This window comes from Ascidia mentula, chromosome 8, assembly GCF_947561715.1.
Source record: "Ascidia mentula chromosome 8, kaAscMent1.1, whole genome shotgun sequence".
NCBI classification, from domain to species: domain Eukaryota; kingdom Metazoa; phylum Chordata; class Ascidiacea; order Phlebobranchia; family Ascidiidae; genus Ascidia; species Ascidia mentula.
Window position 1 is genome coordinate 6,515,394 of NC_138573.1, and position 25,727 is coordinate 6,541,120.

A 25,727-nucleotide genomic window follows, 5' to 3' on the forward strand; every position below is an offset into this window, starting at 1 on the left:
CGCCTTCGAGCTTCATTGACTGCGCCGGGAGGAAATTTCGCCTCACTTTTTTGCCGAAATATCACTCTGGTGAAGATCCAAAGCTACACAAAAATTTTCGGAATTTCGCAAGCGCCTCGAGGCAATTTTAGTGCATAGTTTTTTTGAAAGAGTTTATCTTTTTGTTTTATTGAACCGCGTCTTTCGTTTGCGTTGTGACTACCTCACAATAAATGTACAACATGAAACATTACGAACATTCTCATTTAAAATTGGTAGGGTGTATATTTGTTATTCAAGAAGAAGAGTGAGCAAATGCGAAACGACTTTTACGCTTAAACTATTGCCAAGAAGTTTGTACTTTTGCACGTTTGTCATTTCCTCTGGAAAACGAAATTGACTAGGAAATCCCATTAGATTAGCAATTTCTCTTGGTGAGAAATACCGCAAATGGGTTTCGCCGTTGTCAAGAGTCTGTTTTAAAACCGATCCCGTTCCTTCTACGTATTTTCCGTAGGATTTGGTAAAGCACATCGAAACATCCGAATCTCCATCGACTAAGTCCATAACGGGCATGTAGCGATCGACAATATGCTGTGGAAGTTTCAATGTTTCGTTTGTGGACTTTTCAAGATATGACTCAATCTTTATGTGGGATGGATTTGCAAATCTGCAAACAACACAAAAGTTAAAAACTAATTAACCAAAAAAATATTTAAACAAGCATACCCGTCACCATTTAGCCGGTCAACACGGTTTATATCAGTAGCGGGCAAATAATCAAGTATAGTTGCCTGGTTGTGCCAGGATTGACTCCAAGACTTAGGCCTTAATTTTGCAAGCATGTAGTACCTGAAAACAAATATATGTAGGTGTGTTTTATATTTAATACAGAAAAGTTTGGAACATATTTAGCAAAGCAACACATACATAGAACAGGGGTCACCAAGCTTTTTTCCAAACAATGTAAGTGTGAGTAGACATAGGCGCCCAGTTTATATTTTTGTTCATATTTCCAGGGGACTACAAAATTGTAATTTTTGTTAGTACGACGTCATCAAGTAACGCAAAACTGTCTTACATTGCATGACGTGTTCTAGTTGCGAAGCTACAAAATAAATTAAACTACACAAGCTAACTTATCTGAAACTAGGTCAACATTTTTGTGTGCGTCGTGCAAAGAATCAGCGCATCACATTTTGTGCAATATAATTATTTCCAAACAAACACAATTACCGAAATCTAGTTCGGAGAACCTGTGCGGTTTCTGCGAATGTTAAGAGTCCAACCGGGCGTTTGGCTATTAGGTGTCGAAATTTCTGTCGGTGACCCGTAACGTTTATTAACATTTTCTCGTAAGACCCAGATAAAAAAAAGTGTTTGTACTGTTCTTAGGTCCATGGTTTAATTGTTACGCGTTGAAAGCTTGAAGGTGGGTTGGAGATTAGGCAGATTAGTCTTCAAAGTTACGAATGCGACGTGATTTCGGACAGACGTGCGTATTAGCCTACTTAAACTTTTAGGAGAAAACCTGGGAGGGGGACAGCCCCCCAAGGAGTATACGCCTATGTAAGTAGTGACGATCAAGGGACAAATAACGGTTAAAGAAAAAATAATTTTTACCAAAATGGTTTCCTTGTACAGAGAATTTAAAAGCAACAATACTTAAATTTAGTCTCAAAAAAGCTGGATTCAAACAAAATTGACCACAATATGGTGATACACAGAAAATAAAATGAGATAATATTTGGCAGTTGGTGTTTTTTTATTTTGAATTTTTTTTGGGGGGGTTCAAGTTTGGCAAACCAGGTGCACAAGGCTGTGGTTTGGTGACCCCTCACATAAATGATAAAAACAGTACCTTAATCTTGCATTTGGAATGCCCAAGTTTTTCGGACTAACAAGAAACCCTTGCCATGAATATTGCAAATTTTCTAGGGTTTCCACAAATATTTCATGGGTTTTTGAACTTTCGAAACCTTTGACATTTTCCAGCAAAATGTAGTCTGGTGGCTTTTTCATTTGGATGAAGACTTTTAGTAGATGCAAAAATGACCTAGAAAAAATTATATGTTTTAATGATCCATATAACAAGAAAAATAAAACAAAATACCAAACATTTTAAATGCTTGTCTTTTTTTTTCTTTGTGACAACATTTTTGCATTGTTTTGTACAAAAGACTATAATGTAAATGAACTACATGCAAAAGAGAGAATGGCATGGATACCAATAAAACCCTAGAGGTTATAAGTCACGATTGAAGAGATGAAACTACTGTTTCACTACAAACAGACAAGCAACAACCTGCCTGACTAATTTAGAGCATTAACATGACAAAATAGTTTAGAAAATTAAATTAATTGCAAATATTCAGTTTATAAAAGTTACTCGGTTCTAGGATCAAGTGTGTCTTTCTTGAGTCCAATGCGGGTGAATGGCTGACAAGGTGGGCTCATCATCACAAGATTGATGTTAAGTTTCTCAAGTTCAGCAGCCCTGTTGAACCATATGCCTTGTTATACTATAAACATTAAAAAAACCTTTAACTTGGTTGGTAAATGTATTATGTATGTGACAAAAACATCCATATATAGGCATGCAAACAGAACCACATATATTTTCCCTAATACTTGCTTGAAACCTTGAATGTTTTTCTGCCAGTATGTTGTAGAAGGAAAGTTTAGATTGTAAACAGTTTTTGCCTTTGGGTTAATGTCCACCGAAGCAGCAACGTTGTACGACACATCAGCATCCTGAAGTGCATAATGCATGCCCCCAATCCCAGCAAACACACAACGTAGTTTCGACGTTCGCAACGTCGCTGGAAAGTCGAAAATTGGTTGCATACCAGGTAATTTTCAAACTAAACGTCGTATGAAAGTTGGTAACACCGACGTTAGTAATGAACGTTGACTTCACCAAAAAAGTACGTAATAAATAACGTAATTAAAACGTTCACTATATACGTTAGATAAAAACCTGAATGCAACTATTTATGTACGTAAATTTTAACGTAACTGGGACGTAACTTCGATACGTTTTATAAAACCCCAAATCGACCATATTTGCACGTAATTATTGACGTAACCCAGACGTTGATTTGAAACGTTTAATACAACCCGAACGCGACTACAATGGCACGTCAATGTTAACGTAAGAAAGACGTTGATTTGATACGTTTCGATACAACCCGAACGCGACTACAATTGCACGTCAATGTTAACGTAAGAAAGATGTTGATTTGATACGTTTCGATGCAACCCGAATGCGACCACAATTGCACGTCAATGTTAACGTAAGAAAGACGTTGATTTGATACGTTTCGATACAACCCGAAAGCGACCACAATTGCACGTCAATGTTAACGTAAGAAAGACGTTGATTTGATACGTTTCGATACAACCCGAATGCGACAACAATTGCATGTCAATGTTAACGTAGGAAAGATGTTAATTTGATACGTTTCGATACAACCCGAATGCGACCACAATTGCACGTCAATGTTAACGTAAGAAAGACGTTTTTGTTTTCGGAAAGTCCTAGTTCCTGTATTCTTACGTTCCGTAAAACGTAGAGAAGATGTTAATTTGATATATTAAAAAAAATGTAATTGTGAGCATTTTAGCAGGATATTATTATTGACAAGATAGGCCAGATAAGAGTGTTGTAAAATATCGTTAATATTTGAGGCGAAGTGGGCTAGACATTGTTATTAACACGCTTTTGATTCATCATTCAGAAAGTTAAATTACAAACAAACTATCTGGGTTAAGAACAAAAATCATTTTCGCATTCGCTTTAAACTCTTGGCGCGTTATCCCCCGTTGATGCAGCCATTAAATCTTGGCCGCAAACGTTTCACATGGGAAAAAGGTTTTATCAGTCAAAATCTGACAATTGTTTACGCTTCAGATATTCCTTTGCTCAACGTCGACCGACTCCCTTCGCGTCAATTCTAGTGCAATAGGAAACTTTTCAGGATTGGATTTCTAAATTTGCTTTATTTGAAATCAAACAAACACCTAAAATACGGACTTTCCCATTACAGAGAGCGATTACATTCAAAATGAGAGTGAAAGTCCAGAATTCGTTTTGCACATAGGTTTTTACAGTTCAACTCAAATAGCGTGTACTAATAATGTGCAAAATTTGATTTCGATTGAAGTTGAAACAAACGAATGAGAGACTGACAACTTGTTTGAAGACAAGGCACGACCGTCGCGCTCGGCTTTTGACTGGCCCATTGAAATGCTTAACCGTTTCGCTCTTGAAAGCCATTCCAATCAAAAGAAAGCGGTTTTTGCAGTTCAACTCAAAACAGAGTGTTCTAATAATGTGCAAAATTTGATTTCGATTGAAGTTGAAACAAACGAATGGGGGACTGACAACTTGTTTGAAGACAAGGCACGACCGGCGCGCTTTGCTAATGACTGGCCCATTGAAATGCTTAACCGTTTCGCTATTGAAAGCCATTCCAATTAAAAGAAAGCGGTTTTTGCAGTTCAACTCAAAATAGAGTGTACTAATAATGTGCAAAATTTGATTTCGATTGAAGTTGAAACAAACGAATGGGGGACTGACAACTTGTTTAAAGACAAGGCACGACCGTCGCGCTCGGCTATTGACTGGCCCATTGAAATGCTTAACCGTTTCGCTCTTGAAAGCCATTCCAATTAAAAGAAAGCGGTTTTTGCAGTTCAACTCAAAACAGAGTGTTCTAATAATGTGCAAAATTTGATTTCGATTGAAGTTAAAACAAACGAATGGGAGACTGACAACTTGTTTGAAGACAAGGCACGACCGGCGCGCTTTGCTAATGACTGGCCCATTGAAATGCTTAACCGTTTCGCTCTTGAAAGCCATTCCAATTAAAAGAAAGCGGTTTTTGCAGTTCAACTCAAAATAGAGTATTCTAATAATGTGCAAAATTTGATTTCGATTGAGGTTGAAACAAACGAATGGGAGACTGACAACTTGTTTGAAGACAAGGCACGACCGGCGCGCTTTGCTAATGACCGACCCATTGAAATGCTCAACCGTTTCGCTCTTGAAAGCCATTCCAATTAAAAGAAAGCGGTTTTTGCAGTTCAACTCAAAATAGAGTGTACTAATAATGTGCAAAATTTGATTTCGATTGAAGTTGAAACAAACGAATGGGGGACTGACAACTTGTTTGAAGACAAGGCACGACCGTCGCGCTCGGCTATTGACTGGCCCATTGAAATGCTTAAACCGTTTCGCTCTTGAAAGCCATTCCAATTAAAAGAAAGCGGTTTTTGCAGTTTAACTCAAAATAGAGTGTTCTAATAATGTGCAAAATTTGATTTTGATTGAAGTTGAAACAAACGAATGGGGGACTGACAATTTGTTTGAAGACAAGGCACGACCGTCGCGGTCGGCTATTGACTGCGCATGTAGCAATGCTTAGTCGTTTCGATCTTAAAAGCCATTTAACAAAAAAGCGGTTTTTGTAATTCAACTCAAAACAGAGTGTTGTAATACTGTGCATAATTTTGCATCGCAGGATAGTGAAGGACAAGTCTTTCCAAAATTGTAAAAGAAAACGTAAACGTGATGGAAAGGCCTTTGTGTGGTTTTATAGATGCTTCTAAACATCTGTTTTTAGGAAATGGGGCAAGGTCAGTTGTTTTTAGAGTGATGATTTGCAAATATTAACATCATACGCGCAGTATTTGTCCCGTACACAGTTCGACAAATTCTACATCCCTTTGACACACACACACTGTGATTAATTGGGACTGTCCACCGACCTCGCTGTAGTTCGTCCTTTATGGATTTGCCACAGCGTGTGGTCACAGTTCGGCAAGTCAACGCACCGCATACCTCACATGTTCGTAAAAGAAAATTTGGCGCTATCTGGCCTTGCCGCGGCTTGTGGGAGAGAAGCCGGTTGGCGGGAAAGTTTTTCAAAGTACCGTTGGATTCCTCTCGGGAGGGATATATTATTGGTATTGGCTGCGTGTCAAATCAAACTTATGGGTATTCTCCAGTCTTTTGACATGTCAGAAACAGAAATAGCATCAGATGATATTATAGTATTATACTATGATAGCAAACCCTTACAACATATATTTTGTTTGGTTCTATTTACCAAATGTTGTGTTTGTTGTTGGCCTTTAATGTACTTGGATTGTTTTGCAGCTTAATCGTTTGTAAATGGCTTTGGTGTGAAATTATTTGTTTGTTAAGTTCAAAAGTTCCATGAGAATCATTTTGAAAAGCAGGACAAGGAACCTACAGAAAGTGAAGGTAATTTAACTTTATCGTTGTATTGTATATATTGCTATTTTTCATATTTCAAGTGCAGTTACGTTGGTTCCAAAATTATCAAAGACATGTGTTTTAAATCTTACACCAAAACCTGATTTTCAGATATTCTATTTTCTCGGCGGTACTTCTGGGAATGTGGAAAAAAACAAAACACCCACAGGACAAATGAATAAGTAGGTGCTGGTTTTGTCTGGAAACCATAATAATGAACTTGTAGCGGATTGTTTAAATCAACTATAGGGTGTTAAATTATAATTATAGAGTATACAAATCTTTTTTCCAGATAATGCTTGCTATGCGTATAACACATTATGTCCCGGTACTGCGGTACATGTCACGGCTTGTTTAATGCACTTTAAAGTTAAATTTCCATTTTTACAGGAGCTTGCCGAAAAACTACATTCTGCTCCCAAGAAATCAAAAGGAAGTGGGTTGTTTTTTTTAAGCATGCACCGAGAAGGCAATGCGGAGAGAAAGGCAATGTGGCGACTTTTAAAGGGTATGTTTTTGTGTAAATTTTAAAACTGTGTCTTAGTGTGTGACACTGCTGTATAAAACTTTAATTATATTGATTGGTGATATTCTTGCTTTGTTTTTGCAGTACCCCTATTTCAGCAGCGGATTATACGACACCACTGTCTTCATATTGACGGATTTAGCATAGTATTGTTGTGCTGGGATTATTTTAATAAATTATTTTATGTTGACAAACTGCAGGTGGTGCTTATTGTGCAGGCGTTGGTAAGATAAATCAAAAATTATTAATTAACAAAATCTAAATTTTTTGAAAGGTATATCTGGCGTTGAAAGGAACGTTTCAAAATCGTCAGATCGTTGTCAGATTAGACGTTAATTGCAACGTTAGCCCAACGTTCCGAAACTATGGCTAAACAACGTCACAGTAGTCAATGTTTTTACGTTGAAGAAACATTCGCGTAAACGTTTTATAGACGAATCCTGTGACGTAAAATGTAACGTAAAACAAATGTCCTTTCGCGACGTAAACAGCTACGTCAGGAAAACATCGTTTCGAGTCGACATTTCTACGTAAACATAACGTTGTTACGAATGTCCAGCCAACGTTGGTTTTGAACGTTACTGTACAGAACGTCATTTCTACGTATGTGGTTGACGTTTTCAAAAACGTTTTTGAGACGCAGTTTCGAGTCGACAGTATTACGTAAAAGTAATGTTATAACGAATGTCCAGCCAACGTTGGTTTTGAACGTTACTGTAAAGAACGTCATTTCTACGTATGTGGTTGACGTTTTTGAAAACGTTTTGAAGACGTAGTTTCGAGTCGACAGATTTACGTAAAAAGAACATTCCGACACTACGTAGATTAGACCAAAACGCAACCCGAAATCTACGTAGAAATTACGTCAAATTGTTTGCTGGGATGCCACTGTATAACTCCAATACTCGTATTTCTTCTTCCATTATTCTGTGAAAAAAGTATTGCTGGCCCAAAACACAAAATCATTACATTAAATAAACTCTAATCTTGAGACATAACTGATTTTATTGTTGTCAATTTTATCAATAAGACAGAGTGTTGTCACGTGTTTGTAACAAAGCGACGCAATGCACAAAATAGGTATTTTCCCTGAACACAAGGATCAGTTTGTTTCTGAGTTGAAAGCATCAAGTTTATTCTATAGTATTTCCATAAAATAAACGGACACAATCTAACTTTGGTCAAAAATACATCAATTACAAATGCCAAATGATTAAGGAGAAAAAAACAGGCAATACATCAAAGTACACGGTTTTTAATAAATTTAGAATAACTCAATTTTGCAATTATTTCAATAGTTTTAATGTTTTAATAATACTTTAAGTGTTTGAACATCGTATTATGCCGAATTTATGCTATAAAGTTTTTGAAAATAATTTTGTTAGTTCTAGTCTGATTTCTATTTTAAATGTGAAGGTTGGTCAGTTCTGCTTGCTGAGCTTGTGATGATGCGTTGCGTTCCGTGCCAAATTTTGCTCTGGGCTAGTTTAAACAAACTTGTTTTGCTCAACAGCCTTATTAGTATCTAAATTATTTTGACGAGCAAATGATAAAAACTATTTATAATATACTGCAATATTTTAATGTGAATAAGAGTGTTTGTAAAATGCACTGCTTTCATTTATGACGTTGTGTAATGGGTTGGCATGCCATGCAGACTCTTTGGAATGTTCAGGAAAATCCCCTTAAACTCAAAGATTGCATCATTGTTTGTGATATGTTGACATACAAAATTAACCATTATTTCATTTAGTGCAGTATTTTATTGAATGATTTTAATAAAGTACAGTCATTGTTGTTTTTAGTTTATTCATATTTACTCCCCTAAAAAGGTTTTATGTTTCATCTGTGGAATGTCCACAGCTGCCAACCTATCAGGCTAGTTCATGAAGGGGTGTTTGCCTAATATTATGGTGAGTGTTTGTTTAGTACTTTTGTTTTTTTTTAAAAATGCTTTATAATGTCGTTAATGCAGGGAGCAAATGCTTCAGCGGCACTCATGAAAGAAATCGGCCCAGAACAGTTTCCTCCCAACGAAAGATATTTTGGATTGCACAATGTAAGAAATTATTAATTGATTTTATGAATGATTGTCTGATTTTTGTATATAATAATGTTTGGTAAAGGAGTTACCCAAACACATCTTACTTTAATGATTAAATTCAATCTCTGTAACTGGTCAATTGGATATATGTGCCGATAAAAGGTTCTCTTTTTTGAAATAAAATTCTCTTTAGTGATAAATTTTTAACCGAAAGGTCCGTATTGAAATTTCAAAGGAGGGGCACTGTGAATGTTTTACTTGTAGACTGATACTTTTGTTTATTCCATTTTGTACTTGAAACAATATAGAGTACCTAATAACTACATTACATTTTTCAGTTTGGCAACACCTGCTACTGCAATTCAGTCTTGCAGGCACTCTTTTTTTGTCAACCTTTTCGCAACAAGGTACTTCAGTACCGCACACAGCACAATGGCAAGCATGTTGGAAATGGAAAGAAGGACACCTTGCTTGCCTGTCTTTGTGAATTGTTTTACAGTATCACAAGTCAGAAGAAAAAATGCGGTGTGTTGCAACCCAAGAAGTTTGTAGCACGCTTGAGAAAAGAATATGGTAAGTTGCAAAAGTGTGTTTTTTTCTATGTTGTCGACAAATTTTCTTTTAAATTATTACTTTTATGTGTATTGTTGCTCTGTGTTTTACACCGTACATATTTGTTCAATTAATATAAAATCAACAAACCATGTGTAGCAGCATGTAAATTATAAATAGCCCATGGCCATAGGCATCTTTTGCACTATTTGTTTCAAGAGATCCTTTATTAAGTGTAATAAATGTATGCAATTCTGATATGATTTGTCAGTGTAATGTTAAAGACAGCATGTTAGTTAGCTTATTGAATACTGGCAATATCAAGTGGACTGAAATGTTGAGTGTGCTGTTGAAACTGCTTTGCCCTTGTTTTGTTGACAAAATTATTTGTCAAACGATCATCAAAAATATGTTGTCTGTCAGAGTCCTTCGACAACTACATGCAACATGATGCTCATGAGTTGTTCAACTGCCTTCTTAATTCCATCCACCTTGTGCTGGTTGAGGAAAAGAAAGCAGAGCGGGAGCGAAGGCGCCTGGAAATGCAAACTGCCACTTTGAGCCCTAGCAATGGAATTAAACGAGAGCGACTCAGCTTTTTCCGATCAAGAAAGGACAAGGATAGTCACACATTGTCCTCCAAAGTGGGTGGAAGCACATTTGTGTCACCTGACACTGTGCCAAGCACTTCAGCAGACCCAAGTACGATGGATCTGCAAAACATCACCAATGCTGGCTCTACGTCTTCAGTTGCTACATCAGACTCTCCTGCTTCAACAACAGACACAAATGAAATGCCAGTCGGCAACGGCCAAGTTCCGAAAGTGGAAACAGAGAGTAGTGACGATGGCAAAGTACAGAATGGACACATGAGCTCAGAGGAAACTTCAACACCCAGCAAGTTCAGCTTTTTTTCTCGCAGTAAATTTTCAAAAAAGGCTGCCTCCAGTTCCAAGTCTTCAGAATTGTCATCGACCAACTCCACAATGCCCCATTTGGAGGAGGAGGATGAAAGTGAAGATAATGACACTTGGATAAATGACATCTTCCAAGGAACATACACAACCATAACCCGATGCTTAACTTGCGAAACGGTAATTGTACTGTACCTGTACTTATTGCCTGGTGTAAAGTTAATGAAGTAGTGGGTTGCTAGCACCTCATTCTATCATTTTGGGGCAACTTGTTTTAATGTCACCACTGTTTATATTTGGTCAAATTACTAAATGATATATTGAACCACTTTATGTCTGTACATCTTGCTTCAACGCAAAGTATTTTTTCAGGTGAAAAATAAGGATGAAGATTTTCTTGACCTGTCTGTTGATATCGAACAAAATACATCTATTACCCACTGTTTAAGGTAAGCTCTTAATAAAAATGTAAATACAACATATAATTCTAAATTGTTTAATTAAATGTGATAGTAAACCTAAGCTCCCATCCCAAATACTTTCTAGTATTTGTGATGCGAAATATTTTATTTCACAATGTTAAGTAACCTCATAGTTTTTTTTCCATATCATTCAAACATCTTTTATTTCACAATCCGTAATACTATAAAACAAGAACTTGTTTGGGATTATATTTTTGTGGTAAACCTCTCGAACGAACCAGCTGTTTTTTTGTTTCTAGAGTTTTCAGCAATCAGCAAATGCTCAGTGGCGAACACAAATATTCATGCGAAGTTTGTAGAAGCAAACAAGAGGCCCAGATACAGTAAGATTATCAAATTTTGTACATTTTCAATTCAATAGCAGACATTATATACTGGCAATTTTATTTAAATTTTGTGCCAATACATTTTAAAACTAGTTACCAAACAACCCTCAATGCTATGTCAAAAAAGTCTTTCATTTATTTAATGTTTCAACACTGGGTGACCTCTGCATGTCGACATTGGTCTAAAAAATGAAACAATCATGATTTCCATATTTGTCAAATGACGGGTGGTTTGGTCGTGATGATGGCAATGTCTTAAACTTCCTGTTGCAAGTCACAATCTGCATGTGTGGGACTGTGTTGTGAACTTGCATAGATGGAACCATATAATTATTTACAAATGACTGTTCCATTGTCAAATCCAATTTAATATATATTTGCCAAGTGATTGTTTAAATTTTAGAAGTAATTTAACGAGGCAACCAAATTCATATGTGTAATATTGTAAACAAAGTTGATACTTCAAACATATTGTTTGTAACTTGGCTTTTTCCATGCGTGTGGGTTTTACAATTTGTTTTTAACAAATTTTTGTGCAATTGAAACAGGTCAGCTTTGATCTGTATTGTATGAAAAATAAATATAGTTTTTTTCAACATGTTCTAGTAATACAATGCATTCAATTTGCAGGATGAGAATAAAGAAGTTGCCCAACATTCTCGCGCTCCACCTCAAGCGCTTCAAATACTGTGACACTCTGAACAAGTACACCAAACTCACCTACAGGGTGGTCTTCCCTTTCGACCTCCGCTTGTTCAATACAACAGATGACGCCTCCGATGCTGAACGCCTGTACGACCTGATAGGCGTCGTCGTACACTGCGGATCGTAAGTTAAGGGTGTTTTTCCGATGAGGCCTAATAAGCTTTCCTCTCGCATCCAGTTGAATTGGTGTTATTAAGTGCGAGAGTGTTCTGAGCTCTTTGCGTGTTTTTTTGCAATTACCGATGCGTATTTTACGCTACCCACGTATGCTGAATTGCAAAATACTAAAATAGTCCCAATTTAAAATTGATTACCCTGTTGCCAGACAACAGCTATTAACGTACAGTGGTAAACACACCTGCGTATGCTCTAATGGTCCTTCAAACATTCTGCGGTTTCCTGGCAACAGCAGCAAACGTAAATGGCTTTCACTTTTTACCTTGCCTAAATTTAACTGTGAATTTAACCTTCCCTGTTGTCTTTACGCATTTAATTGCTTTTGCACTGTGTGCAGTGGACCGTACCGGGGTCACTACGTGTCAATCGTAAAGAGCCACGACATGTGGCTCCTCTTCGACGACGACAACGTGGAGAAACTGGAGCCGAGTGGCATGGAAGATTTCTACGGCGTGACGGCGGACAAGAACTCCGAATCAGGATACATCCTCTTCTATCAGTCCCGAGAGTGACAACGTGTCCACCCAAAGCCGTATTGGACGGAAAACGTTACAGAATTTGTGAGCAGCGTCTTTGTCGGCAAGTAGTTAGTTTTGTTTGTACAATGGCGCGTGTAGTTACTAGAATGCAGCTATTCAGTGCCGTGCTATGGAACACGCTTTTCCATATTTTCCAGCTTCGTCTCTGTGATGGATTTCTTTTCAAAACTGGTGGTTACGATATTAATGAACGGAGTTTATTTTATTGCCCTGTGCTTTTCTCTGGCGACTTATGAAAGCTTTATGTCTCGGTTTAATACTTGATTGACGACTTCCTATTTTCGTGTTCTATACATATTGCCCGCCATATAAGCGCAGTTGGTATATTATTATAAGTCTCAAAACAAAGATGCGTAAGCATTCGTTTTTTCGATTTGCGTAATTTACTGATGTTCTTCTACATCAAATTATCTTAAATCAACTTCAAAACGTTGCCTGATGGTCGTGCGCTATTTGCAATTTGCCGCTAATTGCTATTTTACTGCGTCTTGGGCGACATCCGTTTCGAACTGTTCGAAGAAACTGTTTCCCAAATGCTTTCGTGCCACCTTTTTAGGCTTTCTATTAGCTTTTTTAATACAGTTAGAAAACAATTGTGTCGTTTAAAAAAGTACCGACGTCACTGTCTCTATAATATTTCTTTACGGTGGCTCGCTGATCGTTCTGGCCCGCAAGGGGGCGCTAAATACCCTGTACATACCTGAAATGAATTTTTAATACAGATATAATTTATGGAAAGTTGAGGCGGATTGTTTTTTTGTTCCTGTGCTTTTTTCGCGCTTGACTCGATGTGTTCCAATTTTCCGCAGGCGACTACGCGTAATTTCGCGTTCTGTCCTGCACTATTGTCGCGTTTCGTGTAATAACAACGCTTTCTCAAACTCTGCCTTGTTTATAATTGGCAAATAAAATCACTCCAATGACCTGATGTGTTTTATCAGTCTTGAAAGGACTTGAACCCCGTACATTTAAACAAAGTGTTGCCTCGGTTTATAGAAAATAACCAACTTCGCATTACAATAAAAGTCAAAATGTACAGACACTAAAGATTTCCGCTACGTGGCAAAAAAAACTTTTGCCCAACTTTTTATGCTTCGTACCCCCTTACACCAACGCTCAAACCCCGTGCAAGCCTGATTATTCATCAATAACACAATTAATGCAGACTCCGCTCGTGGCCACTGGCCAACGTTGAGTAACCCTGTTGTGGTCAAATGATACTAGGCATGTTATCGCTACCAAGTCACTTTTATTATTGAGGATTTCGTCAATGTGTACTAGGGGAGTTCCCACGCGCGATGGGTATTACCCTTTTCCGTGGAAGTCGATGGTTCATTCAGTTTTTTTTTACTTGAATCTGGACGGGTAAGCAGTTTTGCGATCAACTGGAAAAATTCGCTGATTGTCACGAAACTGATTCCCAGCCACAATCCGAGAAGTCCGCCGATGTCGCCTGCGTTTAAATAGATAACTAGCATCTTAAACAAGCTTAAAAAGGACAAGTAAATCAGTATGTGTTTTTGAGTGATGCAAACACATCTGCTTTGCGAATGCCTAAAACAAAAAACCTTTTCCATAAAACGTCCACAAAACCCAAGTAGGAGTAATTCTACTTTGTAAAGGCGGAAACTGATGATCAAAATATTGCACTGACGCCGACCGCTTGTCACTCTTCTCTGATCTTGTGGGCTTTTTGTGAAACGTTTTAATGGTGCATTCGCCTTTCAGAATATTTTGTGCCACACTGTATATAAGATCTGTACATTTTGGGCTATAGGCGTCATCATAACAGTAACATCAGTTTCCACCGACGTTCTGTTCTTTTTTTTGCTACGCTGTCGATCCGGTGATGTACTTACTGAGAAGACTGACTTCGTCGATTGATTTTGATTGGGTGATTCGGCTGAAACTGAGCGAATCATAGAATATGTCCAACATCACGTGATTCTCTCTGTATCTTTGCAACTTCTTGAATCCTGGGTCGATTTCTTCTAGCGACAGGTTGTGGATCGACGTCACATCAGCTGCAACGAATCGTTAAAAGTCAATTTCCCAGATGATGAAAAACTCCCAAAAATATGTTACGATAATCCCAATCTCAGCCACTACAATGTTTTACACCGTCTTGCGGTTTGTTTCCGTGGAATTTTGGTACCAGCCGAACTGACGGTGAAGTCAGTAAACGTATGATAGTCGGCCGACCACAGTGCTATGGTTAATGAAGTTCAAAAGTTATAAACACAGCAGGAAAGAAAGAAACACAACAATATGTCATGATTGCATTTCGCTTTCAGAATCAGCACCGTTAGCTTTTGACCAGGTTTTTGCGTTTACGCACCAGATGACAGAGCTGACAATAAGTTTCTTGGCGTTTCGAATTCAACTTACTTTCTTCGTGGTAACGGTTCGAGGCCAACGCCTCTCCGACCACCACGTTGGGGAATGTTGAATACGTCAGTGAGGGGTCATACGAGGTCGAATGACACGGTTCGTTACACCCACACATGGAAATGGTAATTGTCGAAGAGAATGTTGCTGAAACAAACAACCCGTATAGTTTCGTTTTGCAGTCTTGCAAAGTGCTGGACATGTTAACAAAAAAAATACTCATAACGTATTTTTTATCATATCTGTTACACTGCAAAAACTACATTTCTAAAAGTTTTATCACAGTTTTGACAGTCACCGATTATTCGTTATTTAAATTTCATTTACCTTCTGCATCGCCCGAGCAGTTGAGAATTTGATGTCCGTTGCATTCCGAAACGTGATTGTATTCGACTGCCCAGTAAGGCCGACAACCACATTTTTCAATTACAAAGTCCACGCTAAAAAGTGAACTTCTGGTAATTCTGTTTCCAGCATAAACTGTTGATACTATTTGTTAAAAGTGCTCGGCAAAACACAGATAAGTCAACAATAAAGGGACACATGTGCGTTTGCAATATTGAAATAATGGTTGTTAAATTTTCTGTGCTTTACTGTTATTGTAAAACACAAATTCCTCAGATGAGTAAATTCACTTTGCCATTAACTCACCGACACTCCACCATGCATGCAGTGATTGTGTAGTGTTTGAAGTACTTCAGTTTCTTCGTGTCGGTAGTACACACGCCCCACGGTTTGTACATGAGTAGTCTCTGTAAACATTTATAAGCGTTACGAGATCTTTCTTGGTTCGGCAGAAACTTAATTCCATCTACTCCCCTTTTCGCGTCATAAATATTTAAACGTGCATCCAAACATAAAATCTGCCAAATGAACTTTGACAACAGGACGAACCGGACAGGGTTATCTTTTTTGTGAGTTTCCAAACACTGCAAATGTTATTTCAAGGTGACGTAACGCTTTGTTAGTTTGACTGCAATTATCTGTTTGTGCCTCGGTTCTTAATTAAGTGTGTATGCTTTGAGTTTAGAGTGGGACGATCCTGCCAATCATGCCCCTACAAGGAACGTTACTGCTTTGGGTAGAAATTATTAATTTTTCACGTATTTCTTAGCACAAGGTTACGACAGAGTGTGTAGCAAGACAAACGAATTTTGATGTATTTTCACAATATCGTAGAAGTTTTATGTCAACTATGCACTCAGTGTGTTTTGATCAAAGCAAAATAAAGGCTCACCTCAACTTTCCGTATCACCATATGACCAGCATTACCACTGGGAACTGCGGAACCGAAATTTTCAACGTCGGCTGGCTCCCCATGATCGTGAATAAGCACTTTGATGCCAGCTTCCGCCGTTCCGTAATTGGGATGCGTGCTGTAGCCGAGCTAAAGACACAACATATTTTTTGTTAGATTCTTTCCGATATACTTCATTCCTCATGAAACTATCGACATGATTTTCAAAATATCATTTGAAATGTAAAAGAAATATCACTTCAAAAATTGCGTCGCAGTCTTAAGTAGATTTTTTTCAAAAAAAATAGAATATTCTGTGAAAAAAAAGCGCAATGATTTCCAAAATTGGAGCTCATCATACTCATTTTTGTGTGTTTTCATATTGGCTGTGTTTGCCTTCACCTGGTTTATGTCGAGATACATCATCAGACCGTGACCGCTGCCTGGTACGTTCTGGACAATCTTCTCTTCAGATGTGAAGGTGTAACACATGCCCATAGGCGTGAGATACTTTGTAAAATTCTGGTACAATAACAATGGAAGTCAGAAAAAAACAAAAACATCTCCAACACATTTAAAACTTTCATTGAAACAGCAAAGAAACAATATCCAACATGGAGCAATGTCGTTTATGTAACAACTGTCAGATAAAATCGCATTGGACATCGAAAATTTCTTCAATTAGTCAGAACCGAGGCCAAAATTTGACATTGGCCTAAAATACACATATTTGGCGTTCAGCAGAAATAAAGAAAAAATTCGGCAATGTATTTTTCGAAGTCAAGTTTGTGAAGGTATTAACTATCTGTATAAGAAGGACTTTGTTAACTGTTTAAACTCGTTAATTCTTTTTAACGTGGCCTGGAAATTTGGCCGTCGTCCCTGCCTTGTTTCCTTAATGGTAAATTCGACACTGATCGCAACTCTCCAAATGTACGTAGTAATAACATAATTTGGATTCACTTTCATAGAGCATGGTTGCTGATGAAACAAACAATGTTGCAGGCTGGAATCGTTTAGTTGCCAACCATGAGTATACGCCTCGTCGCTGAGCAAAAATTCCCCCTTTCCTTCTTTGCGGAGATTTTCGTAATAGTGTTCCACCGCGGTTTCCCACCAAGTGTCGTAAGTTCTAGCACCAAATAATGTATCCGTGTTGTGTTTTATTGTAATGGAAACATTCAACATTTGCCGTACGATCATGCTGGTGCCACGTACACGGAAAGCGTTTCGCTAACCTCTCTAACCTGTCACGGAAAGGCGAATTTGCCCTCGTTAGCGCGTCCACCGCCAGAAGCTCGTTCTCGTCTTCGATATTAAAGAATCTGTCACGTGACAATGATGTCACCAATGCAAAAAATGGAATAATCTTTACAGTGGTTAAGAGTTCCTATTTAAACATTGTGGGAATGTCGTTCAAAAATATTGAAACCGGTAAACCGACATGTTAGGAGTTAACCAGAAAGATACTAAGGACATGATCACTTTCTTTGGCTTCTTTTTAATTCGAAAATTCTTTGATTTGTACAACAAATTAAACATCAACTCATATAAAGTTTTCGAAATGGAATTAACTCAATTCATGTCGATAAAAGTTCCAGCAGTCACCATACCTATTCAAGTTACAGATGGTCACGGCAGGGAAATGCAGTTCAGAGCTGTATTCTTCGTGCAGCTCAGTGCTTGTACGAAACTCCAAGTAGTCCATGACTTTGGCAGTTAACTGCCAGGCCACCGTTCCCGCAAGGACGCACAGCAGAATTGTCCACGCGATTCTGCCAAACAACAAAAGTTGCAACTTTGGGGGAATGTCAGTGCGGGCCCATTTGTTGGTAAATCTTATAATATTTATGTTTTTTTTGCTGATTGGTCGCGGAGAGGCGGTGATTAATGGGGAAAAGTAGAACAAAAACCATAAAAGTGACGCAAAATTTGTATACCTAATTATTTAAGCACCAAGTGGTATTTTGACACTAACGCAGCAGAGAATTGCTGAATGCATTTTTGCAACATTCAAATATAAAGAAGACATCGCACCATGAGTGAATATAACGTTTATTGTAACAGCTTCCGTAGTAATGTCATTTGGTGGAATCCGATACAAATAAGCGCCCCATCGTAACTTCCCCAACTACCTGTACACCACTTTCCGCTTTGGTTTAAACAATTGCTGGAGTCCATGGCATGTGGTTGTATCCGCAAACTCCCTGATTACTTCCATCGACGTCGCCATTTCGTTCGTATATAAACCTTAACTCTATTGAGCTAAGCCTAACTCTGCCTTAGGTTAGGCCTATCGGACAATTAATTTGTGTAAGAAAAAAAAACATGCAAAACATAGAGTTGGTACTGGAAGGAAATCTTAAAAATATATCTTCTGTTTGCCGGGTTTTTATGCGACGTTGCCCACTGCGAACTTTCCTATGTCTGTCCAACTAAATGTATCGTAACTTATATTTCCACGCTTTATATGTTATGACTTTCAGCACAACACGAAACTGGGGCCGACCAGCTCCTCGTCTTGCCGTAAAAAGAGCGCGCAGTAACTTAAACTCCTTGACGGAGATAACGAAAGAAACAAACATGAAACTTAACACCTATGTTGTCGCCTGCAATAAGCACGGCTTGCATAACTTATGAGGGGCGACCTTTCAGTTTGTACACACCACACAGTCTAGATAAAAAGGCGAAATTGCCGATGCCCGAGTAATGATCTGTTTAGTACACACCGTTTGGTTGCAGTTGAATTTTGTTTGCATTATTCATGCTCGGAGCGCGACTATAAGCTTGACTTTGCGCTGATTGGTTTTTGGTCTGCGACGCGTGTCGAGGATAAATTAATAATGATCGAAAAAGAAAACCTTTTTGCTTGTAAACAAAGTCACGGGGTTATGGAAGTAATTGGTAACAACTACCATTGCCTTTTTCCTGTTTTTTTAAAACCCAGCAGTGCACTGAATAAAGCCATCCAATCATCCAAATTCTACCGAATTGGGAGATTCGGCCATCCAGGCATTTCATACACCACCATTGACCTAAAGTAGGGGCCGGCAACTTTTTGGAATACAAAGTGCCAGTTTTTTTCAAAATAATAATGACTCAGCCTAGCAATATATTTGATGTTTATTATGTTAACCCTTTGTCTCGCAAAACTCCATTACGTTGGTGGCCACCCCTTTTGGACAACTTCACATGCAATTGTTTTCAACAACCGTTGGGGGCAAAGGCAGATACACTCATCAAACGGGATTGTGCAGATAATGTTTTTTTTGCGCTTCACGTTTTGGGCTTAAAGCAATGGTGCTTGTTAATCATTTGTTCCACTTGCCCAAATACTGATCCCCGATCGTTTATTGTGCATTAGATCCTATAAACTTTGGCAAATTTTTACGTCAGTGCGGGAGGACACCCACGCTCCGTTTATAAATCTCAGTATTGGCAAAGGTTAAACTTGATACAATCTTTTGTTTTGAGTGACCATTTGTAGCATAGTAACATGTTTGACTTTAGTATGTTATACATGTTGTTTTTTTTTGTGTGAACAATCGGTGTATAGGTAATACAAGGTAATTCCGTATAAGGAACTACGAAAAGGTTCCTTACGCTTTTTTACTATTAATGGGTTCTTAAGTGGACGTAACTCGTTTCTTTATTGTTTCTTTTCAATTGGCGATGCAACAACATTCCATAGCAATGCATTGCTTTAATAATTAAGCAACCGCTTTGTACTCTAACCAATCCTGTTTTTGACTAGAATACTTTCAAATGCATAAAACATGTTTCGTTAACGTATAAATCTGCTCATTCACTATCAAGTATGAAATTCCGTTCCCCACAGTAGCAGTTGGGAGCCGCGCAAGATAGCCAGTAAAGTGAACAGGTCAAGTCTACATTGCTACAAATACAACGTATCAACATAAACTTATATCGCCGCCAGTCCAGTCGCTATTATAAGCTTTTTCGGCAGAGGTATTTTGGTTCAAAATGTGGAAAAAAATTGTAGCGTCGATGAAGAACATCTTGGTTGACTTTTCGAGTAAGACGACTTGTCACGGCTTGTCACAGATCCTCGAACCTGGTCGAAAACTCGTTTCCAGGTAAATGCAACTTGGTTTGTTGAATATTGTGTTACAATTTAGCACAAAAGCAAACACTTTTCATCTGAAAATAATTGCACATCGCTTGCGTTAAGCTGCCAAAGAACCCTTAAAAATACATGTAAGAAACATTTAAAACAGCATCATGTACGGTAAGATACAGCCAGCTAAATAAATATATGAGACTACCGCCGTACACATAATAAATTACCAAATTTAAACATTATTTGCAATTGTAGGGTGATTTGGACATTATTGGTTATTGGTCTTGTTAGTGGAGTCTCTTGGCAACTAAGTTTGGCCGTAATTGAATACGCGAAGTTCGGGACGACCACCGACCTCACTGAGGAATACCGATCAGAACTCGCCTTTCCCGCCGTTACCATATGCAACATCAACCGGTAAATCTAGCTGTTTGGTAATTGACAGGCCAGCAAAGTACCGAGATTCAAATTTTATCCAGCCTGTCAATTTTCTTCGTTGTGTTTATTAAAAATCTCTGTGAATTTCCAGTTTTTTTGACGTTAAGAACGAAGAAGAATTGGGCACTATCGACGCTCTAATAAGGGCATCATCTCCCTATAGAAACAAGTAAGTTTATTTTGTGTACTTTCTTACTCAAAAAGCACAACAAGTTTAATGTGTTTTTTTTCGAAAGTTTGACCCGCTACCGTAACGTTTTGCAGAGTTTACGATGACTGGTGGGCCACCAAAGTGAAGAACTACGTATCCGAACTCAAATCGCACGGAACCAAACGCTTTCTTCTCAGCGACGAGACTTTCTCGAAGGGGTGGCTGCTGAACGACACCACGCTGCGGCATTGTACTTTCCAACAGAAGCCTTGCTCTATTAGAGTACAAAATATTTGCATATAATATTGTTTAAGCAGTATTTCCTTGCGAGGTTCGAAACATACGGTCATTCAGACTGCTCAGTAAATTTTTCAGAAAATTATATTTAACTTGAAAAGACATCATCAGGTTCTAGACATCACAAATTGTTCACCTTTGTTTCTAACCTTGCATGGAAACACTTCTTGTGATACGGCACACAATCCAAAGTCTGCCAAGATTCCATGGTACTGTAGTAGATAGAGCTCAGTTTTCTATTATATTTTATTACATTTATGAGACCTGATAGGTCGAAAAAGTTTCCACCATTGTCTGCAGCTGACTTATTACAATTTATTTTGTACAACTATTGTAAGTAAAATTTGCTATTACGAGGTTATACATTGCCCATATCAACCATCTCGTGATATTACAAAAATCAGCATCTGTGAGAAACCCCTAAAACCTTCAGTGTGCAATTTAGAATTTCACAAGGATCTTGACACCGATGGGATTGTGCTACACTTTCACCTCGAGCGAAGAAATTGTACAAAGTGTGCCAGGGGGAGGTCATGGTCTCAGCGTCTACCTCGACATTGCGCAGGTTTTTTTCAAACTTTTGAAAATATGCTGGCAGCATGGCTACAATAGAACAATGTTGAATTTATTTTCCTATGCTTTGCCTATGTCTCAGCCCTCTTTGACGAAGAATTAGTATTATGCAACCATAACTTTATTATACTTTTGTCGGAAAGTATATAATTATTACAGCTTAGATGCATTCTTTAGCAAAATTATTTCACTTTCAGCGATTTAATTAAAACGTTTAGAGTTTGAACGTACAGAAATGCTGCATATTCTATTGTTGCCATTCGCATCGCATCATCTCAGTAAGCTGTCTTTTATTTACAGACGAAATACACAGAACACCCCGAGTACGGGCACCCGGACGCCGGGGTCAAAGTTCACATTCACAACCACAATGAACCACCAGAGGTTGAAAATTTCGGCCTCACAATCCCCAGTGCCCATGCAGGACATATGGTCGTCAAGAAGATGGAGGTAATTTGTAAATATTTTTGTTTCTTGACAAAAAATTAATCGCGCTTTCGTCAACAGCGCAATCTGATGTACAAGCCGTGGGGAATTTGCGACCCGAACGACAAGAAGTTAAAGTACCACGATCATTACAGTACATCAGCATGCATGCGCGAGTGCAGGTATCACACTTTTATAACTGCCGGACATGGTCCTATAGGTCCTATACTTTTTCATGAAACATATTTTTTTTGTTTTCAACGAATAAATGTCAGTGCATTGATTCGCGGTCCGCCCGCTTGGTACTTTCCAAGCACAAACGTTGTCGAACCATGATTTATGCATTGTAAGTTGTTCTCGTCAAAGGCAAGATTATGTGTTGCACAAAAGCGAGTCCGCTTTTATAGAAGAGTTGTTTAATTATTAAGCAATGCACTACTGTTCCAATGGTGATTTCGGAAAGAAATTCTTTACAAAAACGGTCTCCAAGTTAACCTCCTAAACAAAACCCTCCTAAAAAATCTTGCAGAGATTGTTGCATCAAAATTCAATTCTATTCAATAAGTACTTCGCAAATTAATGTAAGATTGGAACATTTCTTTGACACTTGCAGGTCTACGCATATGATTAAGGAATGCGGATGTCGTCCTTACTGGGCACTGGAGATCTACGATGCTGAGGAATGTGACGCGCTACAGATATTGGAATGCGCTGGAAGAGCCGAAGGTTTTCCATTATTTTTCCAACAAACTTTACTTTTTTATTCGGCTCCGATCGAAATGTTAAATCCGAATGGAAGTACAAACCAACTAAATCCCAGAACAAAAAATCAAAATCATTTTGTTGTTGCCAGCGACTTTCTCGTCGAGCTACACTTTGCAAACTTGTGGTTGCAACGAACCGTGCAAGTTCACCGTGTACGACACCAAGATGAGCTACTCGACTTTCCCAAGCCTGGAAGTTGGCGTTGCCTTTTCCACGCACCCAAACTACGACGAAAGTGAGTCCCTTTTCGCGAACAGAATGCTCACTCACAGTGTGTGGCAGCGTCTCACTACTGATCATTAATCCCCAGTTGTGTGAAATACAGCTAAACTAAATTGGTTAAAACACAAAAATTTTGATATTTTATTAATCTGTTCTTCTGGTAAATATACTATCCTTCTTCCTCCCTGAGGAAGCCTAGTGTACAGCAGGTGAAACGTCGCTCTATAAAAGCTACGTTTAATTGTGGCGGAAGGACAAAATATTAAAATATAATCTGCCCCACAGCAATAGCCACATAAAATTTTTGATAATTTCTAGTCCGCGAGTCAAAAGGAATGTCCACCCCTGTTTCATAAACACCCCGCGGTCAAAACATTACAGCGAGTATATGCTGTGACACAGTTTTTTTGCTTTTGGTCCAAGCAAGGCTGTTTCTTACAATACCAAACACTTGTGATAATTTTGTGTACTTTTTGGAACAGCGCAAGCAGTGATAACGAGTGATGAGATTGACATCGATTCAATAAAACTACGTAAATACCGCGAGGATCACTTGATGGTGGATGTCTTCTACGATTCGCTGAGCTACCAACGGACTACTCAGTCAAAACGAGTCAGCGAGATCAGTTTAATGAGTAAGAATTTAAATATACACATTTCACACAAATGTTTTCCTGTATATTGTAATGTTATGTAATTTCATGATATAGGGTCAACCTAAGGCGAACTTTTCTTTCAAAAACCAATTATGCTAATGTTTTGAAAAAATTAAACATCAGTTTCCCAGCTTCAGGCTCCGAACATAATGACTACATCTTTAATGTTAAATATTTTAGGTGACATCGGCGGTCTTCTTGGTCTCTGGCTTGGTATAAGTTTCGTTACCCTGAGTGAGTTCGTGCAATTGGTCGTTCAAATGGTGGGCGAATGGTGGAAGATTAAGACCATAGTTGTTCCCGTGGTGCGTATATATTGTAATAGTTATGTGGCCGACCGTGATACCACGGATCAAAATATTGGTTCCCATGTGTAAGAAAAGCTTTCCCAAGCACTGGACCGAGAACTCTATACGATAAACCAGTCTTTCTTAACTGTTTCCTTGTCGGCACCCCATTGAAATCAACAATTTCGCATCTGTGATTTAGATGACAACGCAGGATATGTCTACAGAAAAAAATCTTTTCCCGTTTCTGAATATAAATCATGTTTGCATTTGGACAAAATTCCGTTTTCTTTTTATTTTAGTTGACACGCTGGCGAAGCAAATCCATCAGGACATCGAAACCCCAGGAAAGAAATACCATGTTTGGTGGCATCCCGCAAGGTTTTGCAAGGAGTGGGGCCACCAGGCGACCAGTCTTGGTGCAACCGCGCAGAGAGGATCCTGTGTTTGTGATACCGATTGATTGACGGGCGTAACTTATCCATTGAAGGCTTACTTTTTGTAAAACTGTTATTATTTGTTTCTTCGAGTATGAAAAAGATTTAAATACAAAACAGAAACTGAGCATGCCACTATAGGCAAAATTAATATTTCTGTTTTAAGTAAAACAAATTGCCACTAGTCGTCTACTACGTTTTTTTAGTTTTCTTTGTTTACAATGTGTATTATCTTCGAATAAACAAACAAATAAACCAAATTTGGTTCATTGTACCTGTACTACTTATCGAGTTTGGACGAAAATTAGTCATAAAGCTTCAGGAAAAGATAATTTTTCCAATGTTATCAAGCCTAATAACCTTGCCACTGAGCTTAGTCTATAGCGGTGCTAAATTCTTTCAAGTGCGTATAGGCATACATCCAGGACAGATCCACAATTTTGTATCGCAATAATGGTATTTTTTTCGCTAGACGAGTACAGATTATGTGCATGCGCCATACATACACGCTATAGTGTTGAATGAAATCTTATGAAAACCCCTTTTGTCTCCAACTACAGTTTTTTCGGTGTTGTAACATATTCCAGAGACGAGGAAGTCCATTCAGTAGACTAGGTGTAACGGTTACGTTACAGCTTTATCTTCATGAAATATTTTTCGACTGCGCACAGCGACTTTGTTCCTCACTCAAAAGGCATTTATTTAAATAGTATTAGCAAATTCTATACTCAGTGTTGTCATGTATGTGGGATCGAGATAATGTGCATTTATATCATCTTGCGCATCAGAAAGTTCGGCTGAGGTTGCTTTGCTTTTTAATTTACTTCCAAGGTAAATTCGATTTTTAGTTACTACATAAATCTTGGTCTATAACTGGGGAACATTAGAGTTGTTCTTTCTTTGTACAAAAGGTTGCCGATTACAATCAGCACTTTAGACCCAATCGTTTGTGTTTCTTTTAAACCTATTATTTAACGATTTGCGTCTGCTAAATAATTACAAGTTTTAAATAATTAATAAAACACTTTTGTCCGTGAGGGAAGTTTTCTTTCATTGCACCGTTCAGATATTAAATTGAAATCCTTACTAATACATGAGCCATGCTTTGTTCCTCTTCTTTTTGTTCGCTTTTTCCATACTCAACCATGCGACGTTTGACAGTGTTTTTGTTCCGAGAAAACCAGTTAGTTTAATTCGTTGGGAAAGGTATGATGGTATAGTAGCGTATTCGCTACTAAACAT

At 38.1% G+C, this 25,727-nt stretch overlaps 4 protein-coding genes across 4 annotated transcripts; 2 read left to right on the forward strand and 2 right to left on the reverse strand.

Annotated features, from left to right (window-relative positions):
- Positions 1-264: 264 nt before the first annotated feature.
- Positions 265-7,711, reverse strand: LOC145911356 (tRNA (cytosine(38)-C(5))-methyltransferase-like). The gene is made up of 6 exons (XM_082998674.1): positions 7,677-7,711; positions 2,615-2,764; positions 2,369-2,476; positions 1,841-2,035; positions 709-831; positions 265-649 (listed from the first exon to the last, which is right to left on the reverse strand). Exons 1-6 carry the CDS (start codon positions 7,709-7,711, stop codon positions 271-273), a joined length of 990 nt encoding a protein of 329 aa, XP_082854800.1. The 3' UTR covers positions 265-270.
- Positions 7,712-8,562: 851 nt separating this feature from the next.
- LOC145910125 (ubiquitin carboxyl-terminal hydrolase 12-like) lies at positions 8,563-13,450 on the forward strand. The gene is made up of 8 exons (XM_082997149.1): positions 8,563-8,701; positions 8,764-8,847; positions 9,171-9,405; positions 9,808-10,478; positions 10,671-10,747; positions 11,020-11,103; positions 11,737-11,934; positions 12,326-13,450. Exons 1-8 carry the CDS (start codon positions 8,675-8,677, stop codon positions 12,498-12,500), a joined length of 1,551 nt encoding a protein of 516 aa, XP_082853275.1. The 5' UTR covers positions 8,563-8,674; the 3' UTR covers positions 12,501-13,450.
- Positions 13,451-13,804: 354 nt separating this feature from the next.
- Positions 13,805-18,385, reverse strand: LOC145911023 (bile acid-sensitive ion channel-like). Its single transcript, XM_082998255.1, has 11 exons — positions 18,288-18,385; positions 17,766-17,927; positions 17,391-17,477; positions 17,116-17,284; positions 16,555-16,674; positions 16,153-16,302; positions 15,567-15,667; positions 15,243-15,355; positions 14,916-15,062; positions 14,387-14,551; positions 13,805-13,980 (listed from the first exon to the last, which is right to left on the reverse strand). Exons 1-11 carry the CDS (start codon positions 18,383-18,385, stop codon positions 13,805-13,807), a joined length of 1,488 nt encoding a protein of 495 aa, XP_082854381.1.
- A 1,751-nt stretch (positions 18,386-20,136) lies between these two features.
- LOC145911025 (bile acid-sensitive ion channel-like) lies at positions 20,137-24,511 on the forward strand. Its single transcript, XM_082998257.1, has 12 exons — positions 20,137-20,249; positions 20,489-20,650; positions 20,763-20,840; positions 20,936-21,104; positions 21,565-21,684; positions 21,993-22,142; positions 22,200-22,300; positions 22,732-22,844; positions 22,972-23,118; positions 23,588-23,740; positions 23,942-24,070; positions 24,351-24,511. The coding sequence occupies exons 1-12, from the start codon at positions 20,137-20,139 to the stop codon at positions 24,509-24,511; spliced, it is 1,596 nt and encodes a 531-aa protein (XP_082854383.1).
- The last annotated feature ends 1,216 nt before the right edge of the window (positions 24,512-25,727 follow it).